General features: G+C 36.4%; 2 protein-coding genes across 2 annotated transcripts in view; one reads left to right on the top strand and one right to left on the bottom strand.

The window, feature by feature from the left end:
* The window catches only part of LOC110042923 (cleavage and polyadenylation specificity factor subunit 1-like), a 39,013-nt gene extending 27,154 nt beyond the window's left edge, over positions 1–11,859 (top strand). Inside the window, exons 26-42 of the mRNA XM_089276987.1 lie at positions 151–223; positions 303–361; positions 1,738–1,890; positions 2,739–2,855; positions 3,024–3,114; positions 3,697–3,781; positions 4,271–4,412; positions 5,446–5,514; positions 5,826–5,909; positions 6,625–6,771; positions 7,331–7,363; positions 7,646–7,712; positions 8,560–8,607; positions 8,944–9,084; positions 9,693–9,822; positions 10,401–10,539; positions 11,162–11,859. Coding sequence (XP_089133113.1) covers positions 151–223; positions 303–361; positions 1,738–1,890; positions 2,739–2,855; positions 3,024–3,114; positions 3,697–3,781; positions 4,271–4,412; positions 5,446–5,514; positions 5,826–5,909; positions 6,625–6,771; positions 7,331–7,363; positions 7,646–7,712; positions 8,560–8,607; positions 8,944–9,084; positions 9,693–9,822; positions 10,401–10,539; positions 11,162–11,209 — 1,626 coding nt within the window. The 3' untranslated portion in view covers positions 11,210–11,859. The remainder of the gene's footprint in view (positions 1–150; positions 224–302; positions 362–1,737; positions 1,891–2,738; positions 2,856–3,023; positions 3,115–3,696; positions 3,782–4,270; positions 4,413–5,445; positions 5,515–5,825; positions 5,910–6,624; positions 6,772–7,330; positions 7,364–7,645; positions 7,713–8,559; positions 8,608–8,943; positions 9,085–9,692; positions 9,823–10,400; positions 10,540–11,161) is intronic.
* Positions 11,860–13,982: 2,123 nt separating this feature from the next.
* On the bottom strand, positions 13,983–18,034 carry LOC110043009 (cilia- and flagella-associated protein 20). Its single transcript, XM_020748408.2, has 7 exons — positions 17,807–18,034; positions 17,625–17,704; positions 17,333–17,444; positions 17,085–17,207; positions 16,748–16,813; positions 15,837–15,955; positions 13,983–14,408 (listed from the first exon to the last, which is right to left on the bottom strand). The coding sequence occupies exons 1-6, from the start codon at positions 17,888–17,890 to the stop codon at positions 15,839–15,841; spliced, it is 582 nt and encodes a 193-aa protein (XP_020604067.1). The 5' UTR covers positions 17,891–18,034; the 3' UTR covers positions 13,983–14,408; positions 15,837–15,838.
* Between the last annotated feature and the right edge of the window lie 992 nt (positions 18,035–19,026).

Genomic DNA, 19,026 nt, shown 5'->3' with positions numbered 1-19,026 from the left:
TAAGGAAGTTACATTAGCATGAAATGAATGGAAAAAGGGTATTTCTGTACGTTTGTTTTGGTAAATTAATTTTCTCTCTCTTTCACTATAATGCAATTGTGATTATACAATTTAGGATGGAATGTGATTCCTGGTCTTGTTTTGTTTTAGTTGCAGCACAATTTGCTTCTTCGTGAAAAGAAATCAAAGCAACAGAAAGTAAAGCAGGCTGATGCCAGTCAAGGTACAAACAACAAACTTACTACAAAACTCAAACCTGAACATAACAGACTAAGTATTGTCCTTATGTGTTCTACTGTTAGGAATGAAACCCAAAGTTGCCAGTCTACGTGTGTTCAGTGATGTCTCTTCTTATTCTGGGGTAAGTTATAAATATTGAAGGCTTTCATGCAAAAAGCATTTTGGCCAATTTTTATTTTTTGCAGGATGGAGCTCATTTTTGGCAGACTGACTTGTTTTGACATGAAAAGCATCTTTGCGTAATTGTTTTTGTTGATTTGTGCTTCGTTTTCGAGAAATAACGTATGTAAAAAAACTCAGTTTTCCAAGGGTATCTTTTAGAGATCTTTTGTTGAACAAAAAACAAAAGAAAACTTTTGTTTTGCTAAACGATGAAGTCACCGAAGCATGGCTTTTGCTGCTAGTTGTTCGAACCAATACAAGTTTTCTTATTCATATAATTACGCTGTTTTCTTACTGTTCCTTCATTAGCGCGGGAGAATAAGGTGCTGATTCAAGTTTGTTTTGTCATGACACTGGTTTGATACAAGGGTGGTCGATATTTTTTTTCTGGTCTATTTCTCTTCTTCTTTCAAAAATAAAAACATCTATTTAAAAAAACCATGCTGTCGAAGCTGCTAAAAGTAACTGTTTAAGTTCACGTTGCATCAAAATCCACCTTCAAGTTTTTTTTGCACACGTTATTTCTCGAAAACGAAGCGCAAATCAACAAAAACTATAATTATGCAATGATGCTTTTCACGTCAAAACAAGTCAGTCTGCCAAAAACTAGCTTGATCCTGCAAAACATGAAAATCGGCCCAAAATGCTATATACGCCCTTTTTGCACAAAAGCCTTCAATTTCTGTGCTTCAGAATTACAGCATTTTTACTGAATTGGATGGAACTCTATTTTGAAACATATTTTTCTAAGAAAACCTTTGATGGAAGAAAGAAGAAAATATCACACTTTTGTTGAAAGAACTTGTCTATAATATTAAAATTCTCTATTTGTAAGAACAATTATTCATAATTATATACAAAGGCCATCAATGTTCAAAAATTTTGACTACCACTTCACAACCGAAAAACTAGAAAATCTATCTTAATAACATTTTCAGAACTTAAAGCTTACAGCCTTGTTCAAGGAAATGGAGGTTCCATTCCAAAGAAACTGAACAAGTTAAAATCCCCAAAGTACGGTTGCTATCCAAAAATTTCCAATGAACTTTTGGGTTACGAGTATTTGAGCCACTATCTCCATAAAGATCATCAGTAAGGTGTAAATCCTGCAAGCCACATAGTTCATTTGTTGCATTTGCAAGACTTGCATGGCTGCTTTTCATGTGGCCTTGATAGCCAGGTTGTTGTTGTCTTTCTGTTTGAAAAAAGAAAGGAGTTACACGTAATTGACCAGATGTAATTTTCTTCAAGCTCCCTGTGCTAAGGGTATGCAAGTAACTAATTGAAGGTTTTCTTCACTGACTAATAACATGATCATAAATGTTGTTCTTTCAGGTGTTTGTGTGTGGTTCATACCCTCACTGGTTGTTTGTTACAAGCAGAGGTGCTCTGCGAGCTCATCCAATGAATATTGATGGTGCTGTTACTTGCTTTGCTCCATTTCACAATGTCAACTGTCCTAAAGGGTTTCTTTATTTTAACAAGAAGGTATTAATAATACTCTCTTTGTTTGTTCATTACTTTCTTTTGTTGTGAACTAAACTGCCATGTTAACTTTTATGTAAGTCTGCTAGGATATAAAAATGTTATCTATTCAAAATGAACTTTAAACTTTTTGGAAATGCTGAAATAGTCTCCTGTTTTCTGCATCCAACATGAAGTACATGTTAGAAAATAGCTAGAGTGTCTCCAAAGACAAATATCCTTGCAGATGTTTGAAGCCATGTGGAGGTACTCATAATTATTTTCACACAAAACTTCTTCATTTGAGAGATGTTGATCAAGCTTTCTTAAACTCATTAATAATTCATCAAGTTTAAACAAAGGAAATCATGACCGTGACAGTGTTTGGATATCTGATCTTAATTAACATAGATTTTTGTGATTTTATTTCTCCGTTTTCTCCTTAGTTTTAGTTTTGATTGAGAAGACATATCAAACACTCAAGACAGTGTTTGACCACATTTCCAAACACCTCGAAATTCATCAAAAATACTTCGCTGCCCCATTTAGATCAATTTAGTACGTAAATTTAGCAAAAAAAAAAAAAACATGAATGGGCTGAACTGTGTCCTGTGACATGTTTAGACCATTGTAGTTTAATGAAACATTTGGTGGATTCACAAATGTGTGTATCTTATTAGTAACCCAGTTGTGCTGTAAAATACAAAATGTAAACAGGTGAAATTGTCAGTGATACTAGTCAAATAACTCTCCAGGAAGAAGCTATCAATCAGTTAAAGACCTGAAGATACTTAAGACTTAGGAACAAATTCTTTCTTTGTTAGCTATTTTGAAAATTAGGAAGTGATATGCATGCATTTTGTCCTTTTCAGGGAGAGTTAAGAATTTCAGTTCTGCCAACACATCTAAGTTATGACGCTCCTTGGCCAGTACGAAAGGTTCCACTAAGATGTACACCTCATTTTGTAGCCTACAACAGAGAAAGCAAGGTAATGGCTTTGATATGGGATAGTGTAATTGAATGCCCAGGTGTAGTAGTTCCTTTTTGCCGTTGTTCCATAGTTTCTGCTGTTCCACTGTTCCATTGTGTGACTGTTCCACTGTACGTGTTGGTATTTTAATATAGAATAAATATTTGTTGTTTTTTTTTTCACCAGACATATGCAGTTGTGACAAGTTTATCAGAACAAACTAAGAAAGTGGTGAAGTTGAATACTGAAGATCATGAGCCAGAGGACATTGAGCGAGGTATGCTGTACATAAATGAATCTCTGCCAATGTTGGGAGGTAGTTTGATCAAAAATGGTTGCACAGAGAGTATATCTGTCATTTTTCCTTGAGTGAAGATAATATTGAGAACCATTTTTTTCATTTGCATATTCAAGTTGGCTTGTAGATTTCCATTAAATTCTCTGTCCCTTTTATGTCCTGGGGCCCATTTCTCGTAAGTCCCAGAAACTTTTCAGGCCTGTAAGGCCATTTTTAATTTCTCTGTTTGTAAAAACTGAGAGGTGTATATACCTGAAACTTCTTGTATGAAAAGAACCTCTGTTGATATCAAGAATATGTGACTAAAATGGCACTGTAATCATAAGGTTTGGGATTTCATTACAGCTTTCCGGGTGCAAAAACTTTTCGGGACCTTTGAGATATGGGCCCCTGGACTTTTCTCTAAGTGTACATGTAGTCTCACTCGTCATGTGATAGCAGCTGTTTTCATTCTTGGTTTAGCTTTCCAGACAAGAAAATATATTGTACACTCCAGTTCCCAAGAAATGACTGAGGAAAAGAAAGATTGTTAATAACTGATGCTCTCTTTTTTTACCACAGATGCAAGATTTGTTTATCCAATCATTGACCGGTTCAGCCTACAGCTTATCTCACCAGTTAGTTGGGAAATCATACCAAGTACACGGTTAGTTTATGACTGTTATCGTCTATAGTAGTAGTACATATTGTGCGTATGGGGAGACGCTCATTTGTTACAGTTCACAATCTCCCTAATCAATATTCATTTGTGTGAGTGTCACATCAGTTTGTTGAAGGAAACAACATTGAATACAAGAGGGAACTTAACAACATGATCATCTTTATAACAATGCACCAAGACTGACTAATCAAGTTGCAAAGATCAGACCACACACTCCTGACAAACACTTTCTCCTTGACTCTCAAGGTAACTTCCACCCAGATTGTCAAAATACCAGTCATCACCCAGAGAATCTCATAGCACTATCTATTGGTGCTTCTGGATTCAAATCATTTGCTATGTTACATTGATGATCTTGTTACTGACTGAAGTCGTTGTCAAATATAACAATACAATTACGCCAACAAAATGTCAAATGTTCGTGTGTATAGACATCAGACAAGGAAAAACGAAACAGAATTTGTGTTGTTTCAGGATTGAAATGGAGGATTGGGAACATGTCACCACCTGTAAGAACCTGATGCTATCAAGTCAGGAGACACACACAGGTCACAAGGGTTTCATCTGTGTTGGGACAACACATGTGTATGGTGAAGACATCACATGCAGAGGGCGAGTAAGTACTAGGGAGTTTAAGCAAATGACTACGGCTGGTGCTACTACGGCTGCCGTGACTGAAAAGGTTTGGGGAGAGTACATCTTGGTGGTCTGCCAAATTTTAAGTTTAGCGAGTAAAGCAAAATACAAAGATGAAAGAAACATTGGCTAAGGAGTTTGAAATCTCTTTTATTTGGTTTCTCACAGCCAAATGGCTTCGCTCAAAGGACGATGGCCATTATTTGGTTGGACAAACAGATTATTTCTGCTGAAAGTGAATGCCATACACTTTGTACCATAACAATTTGATGGATGAAATATATAATTTCAGAGACAAATATGTCAAAGAATATTGAGTGAAGAACACAAATATATCAATACTCAAAAAAGCAAAATAGCATCGTATAGTTATCCAGATATAAAACATCTTCACTAAACCCTCAAAGCAAACTTAACCAAAGAAAAACAACCTCGTGCTCAACACAAATATTTCACTAGACTCGCTTCGCCATTCCAACACCTTTGCCAAAACTTATCGTAAATTCAGGATACGGATTTACAAGCTTATGAAAGGCAACCTTGACCCAATCTTTGACTTAAATTGAGTTTAAAGGATATAGTATTCGATAGAATTCTTAAAATGCCGCGATGTCCGTTGAAAAGGGCCAGAGAAGCAAAATAAACCCGACGTAGTAACCGCTACTGCAAAACATCCCGACTCATGTAGTCAGATTTCACGCTACAGCTGGATGCAACCGACATACATGGGCAGTGTCTCATTTTGGGGAAAATTTACTTCCGGCAGCTATATCAGCGCCAACCGTAGCGATTTGCTTAAACTCCCTACTATTGCAAGGGGACACCTTGTGTTCTTATGTTTTAAGAGGTTGAAAGGTTTGTCACTGAACATTTAATAAAATTCTGAAGAGGACCTAAGCAACTTACTTCACCCTGTGCATGCTTAGTTCTGTAATGTTTGTTTGCTTTGAATTTGCTTTGTGTATAAAACACAACACAATAGAATTAAACAAGTTATTGTTTCTATTCAATAGATTTTGATCTTTGATATCATTGAAGTTGTTCCTGAGCCAGGCCAACCACTGACCAAGAACAAGTTTAAGGTAAATCATTGCAATCTCCAACACAGAACAAACTAACTCAGCAAATTGTTATATATACATGTATTACTAATTTGCTTTAGTTTCAGATTTATTTGCACACAGAATACAAAAGCAGTTGTTCAAGTTGTCAATACACAGCCTGTTGTCTACTGTAATTAAATTTTGTTTAGGGATAACCTGAAACACAGTAGTAGTGATGAAGGAAGGAAATGTAGTGTTATGTTTAGTAATGACTGCATGCTCCATGTTTTACCGTAATAGACATTCAGTGTTGTTGGTGACTGTCCTTGTGTTACAACTGTCTCATTTAGATGCTGTATGGTAAGGAACAAAAAGGTCCTGTTAGCGCTCTTACTCAAGTCAATGGTTACCTTGTGAGTGCCATAGGACAGAAGGTGCGTTGTAACTGCTGACACATCAGTCCATGTTGCTTTTAACTTGTACCTCACACATATCCATGCAACAAAACAGTAGTTTGTTGTTCCTTGTGTTGCTGCAAGGTGTGTATGTGTGCATGAACTATATCAGTCAATCTTCCAATCTAGATGGATTATTTACAAGATTTGTTAATCATTCACCACTTCATAGAACTCAATTAATTTTTGTTATAGTAGTTACTTTCTGATGAACTGAGTATGCTCCGGCATTATGACAATTAACAGTGAGGTGTTATGTTGTAAACATTTGGATTTTAACTTTGATAACAATTGTAGCTGCATTGCCCTTAGTTTGATTTCCTTTCAGATCCTTTCTGAATTTTAAGGGTTTTTATTCCCTGATTTTATTCTCCCCTGATTTTATTTGAGTAGTGTTAATATGCAGAAACGATAATAGTATTAACTATATCTTTAATCTTAAATTACTTGTTATTATTTCTATTTAATTAATCTAGTTATATGCATAAGCAATAAATGGCCCGCTTAGATTAGCACTTGCTATCCGCAGGCCAAATAACATGTAATTTTACGATGAAAGAAAATAAAGTTTATGGTGGTGGTTGTTCTTGTTGTTGCTGAGATTTACCGTTGGTCCTGGAGGACAGTGAATTTTGAACACTTTTTTTTTGCAAAAATTAAATGATGTTTGTTTTGTTTGTGTTATTACTGATAGATTTACATCTGGAACTTCAAAGATAACAATGACTTGGTGGGAATGGCATTTATTGACACGCAAATGTACATTCACACTTTGACTTCCATCAAGAATCTAATTATTGCAGCTGATTTGTCCAAGAGTATTACTCTGCTGAGATTACAAGTAATGTCTTCTATATTATTCACATGGGTGGGAATAAACTACTGTATGTGAAAGTCACAACTGCGGGATCTTACGCTTGTATTATAACTAGCATGCCGCATGGCTGATAGAGGCCCCTAGCGCCTGTGTGGGATCTTATGCTTGTACAGTTGGACCCTAGTAATTCGAACTCAGTTATTTCAAATTCCCTATTATTTCAAACTTGAGACCATTTCTCTTGGATTTGCCCTTTAGTCATTTACTATCAGCTTTTTTGAACTCCCGCTATTTCAAACTTTTTTTTGATTCCCCTGAAAGTTCGAAATAGCAGGGTTCAACTGTATTTAGTCACTTGTAATACGTGGTCAGTCCATGAGGCAAAGTCATTGCCTCACTGTACTTTATTATTTCCAAGTTCCAATATTTCACAAATGTGGCAACGAGCAGATTTCAACCTTGTTATGGTATGAAATGGAGGGGTTTATTTTTCAGTCACAAATTCAAGTATCTTGTCAGGTAAATAGAAATATCACAGTGTAGTTCTAATGTGTTCCTTACTCATGTCTGCCGTAACATTTAGGAGGAAACAAAGACTTTGGCATTTGTAAGCAAGGTTAGTGTTATTGTTTTGCTTCTAAATGTTATTTCAGTAAAATCATATTTGATGAGTGGTTTGAATCCAAAAGTGTCAGCAGTCTATCTAGTAAGCTGATTCAGGTGAGCGTGCCTCTTTGTTGTGGCTGCTTTACTGTGACTCAGAAAATTACTCTAGATGTCTTAACAAAATAATTAACAATAAATTATTATAATTATTTTTTTGTTGGAAGCTTTAAGTTTGTTTCTTGTTTGTTATGGTTAACTTGGTTCATCTGGTTAATGTTTTTACTTTGTTTAGGATCCCAAACCACTTGAGGTGTACGGAGCTGATTTTGTTATTGATGGTCCTCAGTTGGGATTTCTTGGTATGGCATAGCTTTCTTTCTCCTTGTTAACATTAACAAGTTTCATCCAGGATTTTTTTTTCTTTTTCTATCTCTCACATTCACTTAATGTTTACAAGTCTTCCAATTTTAGTGTGTTGTTGGGTAACACACTTTCTTCAACTAGCAAGCCTAGAGTACAAGCAAACAATTTTTTTCTTAGGTTTGATCTGTGATGAACTTGCACCTTACCAATAAGGGTAACAATTCTCCTGGTTGCTTCATGCTACACTAGCTATTTAGGTTGCTTTCCATTTCATCTAAAATTTTGGAATGTTCAAACCTGAGTTGATGGTATGGAAATTTCCAGGAAGCGTTTTCAGAAAATCTGCAAATGGTGGAATTTCCAAAATGTGAACCATTCAACGGAAATTCAAGAAATTCTAGGAGGAGAATGAAATGAAATTGAAATTCCTGGTAAGAAGTGTTTGAAAATTTGGGAATATCTCTTGTGGTTGTCCTCTTTTCCTGAAATTCTGGGAAATGCTGTACCATTTAACATTGGAAATTTCAAACCAAGTTCCTAAGTTTAAACCAAAATTTTTGGTCAAATGGAAGGCACCCTTAGTGTCAGCTTCTTGAGCCACTAAACTCTGAGATCCCTGAGGTTCAACGTCGAGGAATGGAACAGTTTTAAAGATATTTTTTTCTGCTGAAAATTCTCGGTTTTTTTATTATTATTATTTTAATTCTGTTAAGTACTCTTTATTATCATTACACTTAAACAGTAAGTGCCCTCTGTAAGTGCCCTGTGCCCTTTGTAAATGTGAATGCCTGTCTTTAATATCTTAGTGTACACATCTCAGTTGTTGTTGTGTTGTTATTTCAGTATCAGATGTTGACCAGAACTTGCTACTATTCACTTATCAACCAGAAGGTGATCACTCAATACCACTGTCTTGGTATCTTTTTCAAACGCTCCTAAATTCATGACTGTATTCTGTATTCTAAGGACCAGCCATGAGTTTTCTTTGCCATGAAAGTCAAATTTTAGTGCATTCTCCTGCAAAAAGTTGTTGATAGATTTTTGCTTTGGACTCCTTTAGGGAAGTTGCAGCTGAAAGCTGTAAAACTTCTTAACTTTTTTGCCAGAAAGCTCATTTTTGTTTTAATTGAAATTATCCATCCTGGCTATGGCTTATCTGTTTTTTGACTGGTATTTAGTTAGTTCCACATATTTGTGATTAAATTCTATACTGACTGACTTCTACAGCTCTTGAAAGTTTTGGTGGGCAGCGGCTACTTCAGCGAGCAGATATCAATGTAGGAACCAACATTACATCATTCTTCAGGATTCGTGCAAGAACAACTGGAAAAGTAGGCGGCAAAGACTTAAGACAACTGACTTGTTTTGGTGAGTGAAGGAGAAGCTTGTGCTCTTTGTCTGCAAGCTATAAGACAGCTTTATGTGTAGCTCATGGACAGTTCAATACTGGATTGACAGGGGAAAGTTTAAAATGGAGTGCCTATTGAGAATGACAGAAAGGGCCTGTTGAACTCTTTCAGGCATGTGTGGCAGTTAATTTCGATTTCTGGATCAACCGTCCAATTTTCGTATTTAGCTTTGGTAAGACAGACAGATAGCAACAACAAAGAGCAAAGCCAAAGAACAATAATTTACTGTGACGTTGTTTTACTCAGAGCTCTAGTTGGTCAGCTATGTTGTTTGCATTTGTTGTGATTTGACCAAAGTGATTTCTGTAGTATCAGGATTGTTCAAACCTCCAAGGGAAACGAAAATTGGTTTGTAAACTTGGATAGTTCAAAACATGAGGGGTAAAATTACAGTGTTTAACTGAGGGGAAGGGAAGCAACTTTGGGTTGGATTTACTGGAGGTTTGAAAAATCAAGGGTTTGAGAAATCAGCATTCCACTGTACTTTGATTATGTTTCTATGACGTTTGTTGAAAAGTGTCTCTAAGCTCACGAAAGACAGTAAATGACACATAGTCAATGTTTCAGGCACACTAGATGGAGGGCTTGGACTCCTGTTGCCTATGACAGAAAAAACCTACAGGCGACTACACATGTTACAAACCAAGCTTGTGGAGTGCATTCCACATATAGCAGGCCTTAATCCAAAGGCTTTCAGGTTGGATAATTTGTGATGAATGTTGTTCATCTCAGACTTTGTCATGAATCAATTCTATTACATACTTCATGTCCCAAAATTATTCTTGCTTAAAGCCTGGTAACACTTTTACTGTAGTTTTCTCTTTCATGAAGTGTTGATATCATACAACCTTGTTACAGCCTTGTCTACTTATTACTTTAATACAGGAAAGCTAACAAAAATCTAGGATGTGAACAGTTACTCTTGAAGTGTTTTTCATCATAGCATCACTCTCTTTCCCTTACTTTAATTTGTGTGATTGTTCATTTGTTTGTTTGTTGCTGTTGTTGTTGTTTTTTTTCTATTTGTTTCCTTGTTGAACATGGTATTCACGTTAATAACTTTGATATTGAATGTTCTGGTTAGAGAGGGGTAGGTTGCGGTAAACTTTTACCTTAGGTTCTAAAAGTACGATATTTTTGGCTGTTAATTGATGGATCTCAAGTAGTGTATTTAAAGACTGTTAATTTAATCTAATTTAATTTAATTTAATTTAAGATCAAAACTGAAGTCCATTCTGGTGAAATTAACTAGTTTTCCTTTTCATTGCTTTGCAGACTTGTTTGTGGAAAGAAACGCAGCCTTAACAATCCTCATAGGAACATACTTGATGGAGAATTACTCAACAAGTTTGTTCAACTTGGTACAATGGAACGACTTGAGGTTACTAAGAAAATTGGCACCACACCTGCTCAGGTATGATGGCTAAAACTACTTAGTAGTAAGCACAGCAACTGAGGTAGTGCAATGCTGTGAAAAAACCAACCAAGCCTCAACAAAAATATTATTATACTTCCCCTAAAATAACTTCCATCCTAAAATACCTCCATCGTAAACTAAATGTAATTTACAGGGCATATAATTTTCCCTTCTTCTATTTCTTCCTAATCTAATTGTTTCAAATTGTTGTATTTGGAGAGAAGTAGAGGAGTTATAAATTATTTTAAATATAAACTAAAAATAAAAACTACAGCAAACCACTCAAACTGAAAACAACTAACACCAAATATTTTTTAAAACATGTGGGAGGCACGGTGCCCTAAAAGGATTTACTTTTACCAAATTACCAGGCTGTGTTGTCACTTCGTCCCACAGACTCACCACACAACATTAATCCGTTTTGTAAAGAATTTCCAGAGTTATGTTTAAATTTTTAAATTTAAAATGATGTTCACCAGACAAACTACCTTTTTTCTATTAGTATGCTTTCCTCACATTTCATATATGATTGAAGTTGAAGTGTATGATCTGAAACTCAAATGTATGAGGTGCTTCTCATGTTGTGTTGCTATGGTCTAATTCCTTTTGCTGTTTCTAGATTCTTGATGACCTGATGGATGTCGAAAGAGCGTGCACGCACTTCTGAGTTCAGTCTTCGTGAAAGCAGCAGCTAAAAGACTATGAAACAAACAGGCAGCCAAAGGAAACATTTTGGTTATTTATCGAAAATGTACAGTGATGATAACATTGTTTTAGTACTTGTTTGGTGTTTATGACTTGTAGTCACATAGACAAAATTTAATGTTTTTTTGTTTCACAGTCAGAATATCCAAATCATGAAATAAAGTTATATGAGCGTTATTAGTGTTTTCATGCTTTTCTCTCTTTTAGACTTATTAGCAGTTTCCAACATTATAGTCACTAGATGAACAGTATCACTAGAAGTTGGAAGTTGCCAAACAGCATACTGTAGCATTCAGAATGTAATAAACTTCTGGAAATAACTTGGACAACCAGCAATGACCTCCCTCCTGCTGAAAAAGGTCTGAAACTAAAATTCAACAACTTTGGAATTAGTTTCACTCCACAGATTATAGGGGTTTTTTTATGGTTGTGTCGCCTTAGAGTACGGATATTAATCCCTCAAAATTTGTTTTGATTTTAAGGTTTGTTTTCCCTGAAGTTGAGCTTTAGAGCAATTTACAGTATACATAAAACATAAAAGATGTCTTTCCTAAAGATACCTTGTCCATTCAATCAAGTTTTGAAATAAAAATCTTGAGATAGTAAAAAGAATTTTGTGTTGATGTCATGGCTTCTTGAACGATTACACAGCAGCTGCCACATTGCACTTTTGAGTTGTGTTCAAACTCACGATGTCAATCAAACCACTCATATAACAGACAGCAAAGGGCCAGAATATTAATAATATGGAGATGCCCATATTAGAGATGAATTCTGGTTTCTCTGACAAGTGAATTGTCTGTACTAGGGAGGAATGTCTGTAATGTGAAGTTTTTTTGTACCTGTGTGATCACGAAACTTCTTCAGTGTGATTCAAGACTTGGAGACGTAAGAAAAACATTATTTTGTAGGGTCCCTGATTTACTGTTAGTCAGAAACACCACACATCTTTGTAAGGCTAAATCATCAAAGTGGGTTTCTTTTAAAAGGGGGAGTTGAATATCACAATGAATTGAGTACACTAAGCAAAATAATGCTGACTGAACACTACAGTGAAAATTTCAATAGTAAGCTGTGGGCATATTTTTCTTTTCAAAAGGTGGTTCCTTGGGGTTGTTTTTATTTTATGTTGTAGGTAGTAGTCTGCATGCAGACATCTCTTCTTTCCATTACTTCACATTACTTCACAAGGGGTATGGCCCACTACTGTTTGGTTATAGGTTACCAGTACTACCCAGCAGTTTGTTAGGCTGCCTCAAAAGCTGAATACAAATTGGGTTGGCTACGTAGTACTTATCAATCAGCATCTAGCATGAATGCCAGACACTGAGCAATTCTAGCCACAGAAAGAAAATCAAATGAATTTGAAAATCAGACAACGAGGAACACAAAGGGAATGTTGGACTCAGCGGGATTTGCATGATAATGACAAGGTTAACAACACTGATCAACTGAGCTATTGGGTCAGCTGGGAGTGCCTCATGACATTTAAGTCAGAGAACAGCAACTCTTCTGATATCCTGGAGGATCACAAAGATAAAAAGTTGTAAATAGTAATAATTCAGTACCAAATTAAGCTCAAGTTTTTATAGCAGACGTTTCAGGCCTAGCCCTTCCTCAGTGCTAAGTTTTGAATGGGACACATCATTGAATAATGGACAGTTGTACGCGTGACTGTAACGGATTGCTAAAAGCTTGCGAGTGTCAAACTGTTTAAAAAAATAAAATCCGTGGTTAGTCCATGCGGCCTAAGGGTGACAAGATGAAAAATTTGACACATTTCATCACAATGTCTGGCATTAGTATTGGGCACTTAGTAGTTGTTAGTGCTTAGCACTGAGAAAGGGCTAGGTCTGAAACGTCTGCTAAAAATTTGAGTTTAATTTGGCACTGAATTATTACTATTTACAACTTTTGAACCATTTACTGTGCCACACAGCAACTGATCCTTTCGGATCACAAAGATAGCCACTCAGACCTCCACTGAGGAAGGGAAAGTAGCACAAGTGGCAACCCTCTAGGAGGAGAGGATGTCTACAAAACAGATAACCTATCACAATACCCTGACCAAGAGAACAGGATTCACCTAGGTTGACATCCAGATGTTAGTCCAAGGTAAAGCTCTCTGGGAAAGTGCTGGTAGTGGCTAATCCTCCTCATCAATTGCAGTACCTTAGGAAGTACACTTTTTACAAGTTTGGCTTGAAAGGGACAGTCTAGCGAAACCTTCAGGGAAAAAAGTTCTATTTTAACACAAAAGTTCAAGTTCTGTGTGATTTGCAGCTAGTACCAGTAACTTTATTTACAAAATATGCTTCAGATTTTGAAAGGTGTTACATGTCAGGCTTTTCTTATGCATTCTCCCCAACTTGATTGTTTTAAATTATTGCAAGGATCACAAATCCCCCCTTCCCTACTGAGCATCCCTTGGCACTGCTACTGTAAATGGCTATTCCAGGCAAAGTTTAGCATAAACCAACAGAAGCATCAGCCATAACTGGGAACAGTTTGTAAACCACAGCTGTGTTGCTCTTAGGGCCGATTGACATTAATCCAGAATGAACCGTTGATCAAGGTTTTAATTTTTCCAGGATAAAAGTGTTTTTGACTGCTATTGTTTTGTGAAGTTTGAAACATACTGAGAAGTTATAAAACGGATTTACTTAGTTTCTCACCAATCCATGAAGCCTGATCATATTTTGTACAACCCAGAGAAATAACCAACTAACAACTGATTACATCTTATTTTCATTGTATATTTATTTTTCTTTTTACAATGTTATAATTACAAAGCTCAGAGAGTAATAAGTGTTTGAGTAAAAAATACAGTCAGAAATGATATTGATGTTGTAAACTGTGTAGAAATTTGGAGTCTAAGTACCTTTACTTGCAGCTAAAGTGTAAAGTTGTATGTTTTTACACGACAAAAAAATCCTTCTGTAGAACTTTTTATACATTAGCGCAGAAAGAAAATTAAATTAATGTCAAAAACTGAACTGTAAAGAATTAACTTCCCTTTTAAAGGCAAATTAAAACAACCTTAGGCAAAGAAGACAAATTATGCTAATTTTAAGGCTGTTTCAGCTACAAAATTATTGTCCCCCCTGCCATTCCCCCCTCCAAAAAAAGAATTCTTAAAATCCATCTGTCAGCTTTCATTACTGCAAGAAAAAAGAAATAACATTTGATTAGTTTACTACATAAGAGTTTCCTGTTTAATGTTTACCACAGTGGTGTAGAGAAGGAAGGAAACTGTAACGGCTGGGTCGCACTAGAGCAAATTCAAATATTTCCAATTTTTCGTGAGGAAGAAAATTGGCAAAAATTTTGCAAGCTCCAAATTTTGGCAGTGGTCACATTAGACCAACATTTTGGAACCAAAACGTTACTAATTGAAATATACATCACAAGATCTATGTTTCTCAATTTTGTATTTCATTAGATTTCATGCAAGAGTTTAACTCTTCGCAGATTTTTCTCCACACTGCATGTTCTCGACTCTCCACTCTACAACAACTCATGATTTTTGGCCCATAATTGGATGAGCAGATTTTGCTTGGCTTGCATGCGTTTGTGTTGTTGCTTGCACTACTTACGATCGAAGAAGATTGTCTCGCTGAAGTCCTCTCTTCAAATTGCTGCCAGTAACCACATCCATGGTACCAGTCATAAGAATTTGAATTAAAACACCGCTCATGTTCCTCGTTTGCATTGAAATAACTGTAAAAAAATCCTCAGATGGACCAGATAAGCAATGATTTTGTCATGCCATCACACCTGCCAAACTGGACTAGCCATCAAAGTTGTTTTCTCACCGTAATTTTATCCAGACATGTTTTAAAAATATGACAGTTAAATGGTTAAAAAGACAAAATTGTTTGCTTTGTCAAAATTTGGAAGCCTCCGAGGCAGCACTTCGGCTTCTTCAAAGATTGGAGAAATTTTGGCAATTAGCCAAAATTTGGCAAGTTTTTGAAACTGGGGGTCACACTTATTTTACACTACTTGTCGACAGATTTATTACTTATACAGACAAAATTGGCTCTAGTGCAACCTGGGCCTAAGTAGCTCTCACAACTTGTGGTCTTGAGTAATCAATTTTGAAATGGCTTCCAGTGACGCTGTTTGAACGGTAATATTTTTTAAAAAAGACAATCTTGAAGAAAAGCAGACAGACAGAAAGACAAAACATGAAGGGAAACAAATGTAATTTGTATAATTTCTACAATTTAAGCTAGTGGAAGCTTAAATATGCTGTCTGTAAATTGTTGAAGTTCTGTAGCTCGTACAAAACTTAAAAAAGGCAACATTAGACTTGAAATACTGCATAAAATGATTTATAAGCGCTGATTTTGAATGTACAACTTTGTCAGACATGACTGCTGTAGATCACATGGCTTACATTGCACCAAACACATGTATACATAACTTTGCCTGTTTCTATGGTTCTCTTAAGGTTGTAACCCATTTTTACAGTTCCACAACATTTTCTGTGTTGTAGATTCTGTGTTGCAGATTTGTTGTGTGCTAACTGTATGTGACAAAGGTGTCCCATCTAACTCATTGTGAAAAGTGTCTCCATAATTTACCTTTATGCCTTTGCCTTGTTTTGTACAGGTAAGTATAGCTTGAATTCTGCCGGAAGTTCATCTTCTGAGTAAAGTCGGTCGGAAAAGTAAACTCGTCTGATTCTGCAGTTTGCGTGGATCTGTAGTTCAAATAAATTCTAATCAATAAGTGAGAACAACCCAATAAATACCTACATGTTCAAGGCAGCATTAGCTATTTATACCCAGGTATCACTTTAAAATCGATTTGATAACACTAATCTCAAAGTACTAGAATCACAGAGAAAGAAAGCTTTTTTACCACAGAAAAAGAACCCTAGCTAACTTTTATAAACTTGAATTAGTGTTACAAGTAAACTGACTGTGAAACAAAAGCCGCCGGGAGGGTTTGTCGAGGGGTTAAACTTTTTGCCATCATTTACTCTAATTTCTGATCATCAGATTGTGCAAAAAGCTTCCAAAACAGGTGAATAAAAACATTTTCTCATAAACAATTTTGTGTTATAGTAGACAGATAATCTTTCCCATTTTCCTCCTGAGTATTGTTGTAAGTGTGTTAATTGAATGTTACTGCTTGCAAAATATAACCTTCACAAAAAGGCATTAGGGAAGCTAAATTTTTCTGAGCCTTTAACAAAGCTTAAAAATGATTGTCGATATCACCAACACAGCATTCATTGTGTAAAGTCACCTTGTGAGTGTAAACTAACTTGATTATTGTAAAGAGCTTGTGGTACAGGCAAATAAACCATGGTGTATATTACAGTTTTTTGTCAATAAATATACTAAAAAGTTTTCATGGTAAACTCATATACAGTCAGCAGATCTCACAGGAAACTTTATTGTTCTTTGAAGGGTTGCAAAACCCTTAAATTTAATAAGACCCCTGAGCGTTACAACACAAACACAAAGAATTATAGCTCTAATCTTACCTGAACTCGAAGTGTTTCGATGTAGTTTGTACCATATGCTCGTCTCGTGAAATCTGATAGATTAAACTGTGAGGAAAAAAACAGTTCATGTTCATACCACACATTATAAAAACAGTATGTCGCATTAGCAACAAAATTTCGATTTCGTTTCTCTTTATAAAGAACAAAAACTTCAAAGGAAAGAATATTTACCAAATAAATCAAAGCCGATGTAAGCTTTTAAGCTCGTACAACAAACAACCAAACTTCAATCAAAATCTATTTGATATAATGTCCTCTTAATTTGTAACACGCTAGCAACAGAGGTTTTCCTAAGGAAAATTCAATTATAGTTTACCTGAATTTGATTCCACCCGTCGTCAAGTCTCATTGGCATCGTACAAATGAAAGGTTTTACTCGTGTGGTCGACTGATAGTTGGAAGCGCGAAATCGCCTCTTTACATTCTTGTCGTCCAGGACCTGGAAGTGTCAACAAATGAGGACGTTGTGAGGAAGTAACGCAAACTTCGAATATTTTCTAAAACTACTGAATTTCTAACGATCTTAGCTCAAATATCTCAAGAAGCCATTCGTATCTTGTTTACCTGAACTTCGAAGGTGAAGTATTTTTTCAGATTTTTGATGATCATCACAAGAAATGGTAGCTTGATTCCAAGTGTCTTCTTGGGATCTGCTGGACATGTAATGTAAGTTGTACTGCAAGGGAGAAAAATACCAGAGGTGAATTAGAGAGAAATTCAGGTAGTATGTCAACGAAAACCACAGAAAAATGTAACACCTGGACAGACAAAAAATACAGTTTTCGTCTTTTTCTACAAGCTACACATTCAGGGTCGATCGAGAGGAGTTATTGTTAGTAACCCATTCTGTTTTTACCTGACGTTGGTTCCAACAACCTCCAATACAAGCGACTGAATATCGTTATCGGTTATTCTCTTGATATGTCCATTTCTAACCTGAAACAGAAAGAAGTTCAACAGTTTAACAGAAAATCTCGATCAAAAACAAACACACATGGAGGAACCACGTTGAATCGACTGCATATCACGTAAGCTCACTTTCTTATCCCAGATCTGTAACGGCTTGCTGCCAATACTGTACAATATGGAGAGAAATCCCGATTGAAACGTGTTCTTAAACATGTTTATCTGTGTTGAAATCTTTTTTTTCCTCAAATATATCTACAGAAATCACGAACCACCCCCTTCCTTTCACAACCGCAACCAGTGTGTTGTAGTACAAGTGAACAGTGGCTTAGTGTCGCTAGGCGCGAGTTTTCTGTTTGTTCATGCGCGGCAGAAGAGTTGCTATGGAAACTTGCCCTACAACAACCTCGTTTCCAACTTGCCTGGTTCTTAGGCCTCGAAATGTCGCCGCGGTCAATCGTTTCGGGATCACCTGGTGCGAGCGAAAAACTTGGATAGACCGCTAGCAAAATCCCAGAGAATGCCGCGATTTCCGACAGAGAAAAAAACAGACAGTTTTGTTTGGAAAAAGAAAGACTCTACATTCCAGATCCGAATGCAGACCAATGCAAAAGGAATTACAGACTCTGTGAAAACTTCTCATAAATCTAGGTCTAGGTAAAGTTTCACATAAGTTTTTAATTTATTTAAATATTTTAAGTGTGAAAAAATACTCCTAGCTTGGAGATTGCTTTCATTTCAGAACCGAGGTCCATTTCCGTGCCCAGAGCCTACAAGTCGAGCCGCAAAGCCGAGCGTGGAGCGAGAAAATATGTGGTCACGTGAGGGCTTTGCGAACGTAGCTGTATTGCAAATTAGAAAAATTCGGTACCTGCATTGACTATCTAACGGACGCAAAAAAAAAAAATAATAATAACAATAAAAAAACAGCAACGAATCAGGGATGGCGGAGTGTATTTTGAATTGGGAGGTGGGGGGGGGGGGGGGGGGGAGGCTTCCAAGCGAGCACCAGAGGCCATAACTTGAAGAGAGTCTGGCGATATTTGTAAAATTATTATTTTATGTATTTTTTGCTTGAAAATGGGGGGAACCCCAGCCCCATATCCCCGGCTCCGCCGTTCCCGAAAATACGCCCCTTAACCATTCTCCTCCCCATTGTACCTGAAGAAGGCTGGTTTGGCCAGCCGAAATATAGTACACCTTCAAACAATCATTCTACGTTGTGTGGGTTTTTGCTTTTGTATTCTTCATTTTATATGTAAAAGCCGATTAGATCACTATTGATCCAACGCATACCAGCAGGATCATCGTTCCGGTTGCTTGCTTAAACATTTTATCCTCCCCAGAGGCCG

Source organism: Orbicella faveolata, unplaced genomic scaffold (genome assembly GCF_042242905.1).
Source record: "Orbicella faveolata isolate gen_17 unplaced genomic scaffold, um_ofav_v1 contig_46, whole genome shotgun sequence".
Lineage (NCBI taxonomy): Eukaryota > Metazoa > Cnidaria > Anthozoa > Scleractinia > Merulinidae > Orbicella > Orbicella faveolata.
The sequence above is the reverse complement of the archived record's forward strand: the minus strand, read 5'-3'. Positions and strand labels throughout refer to the sequence as shown.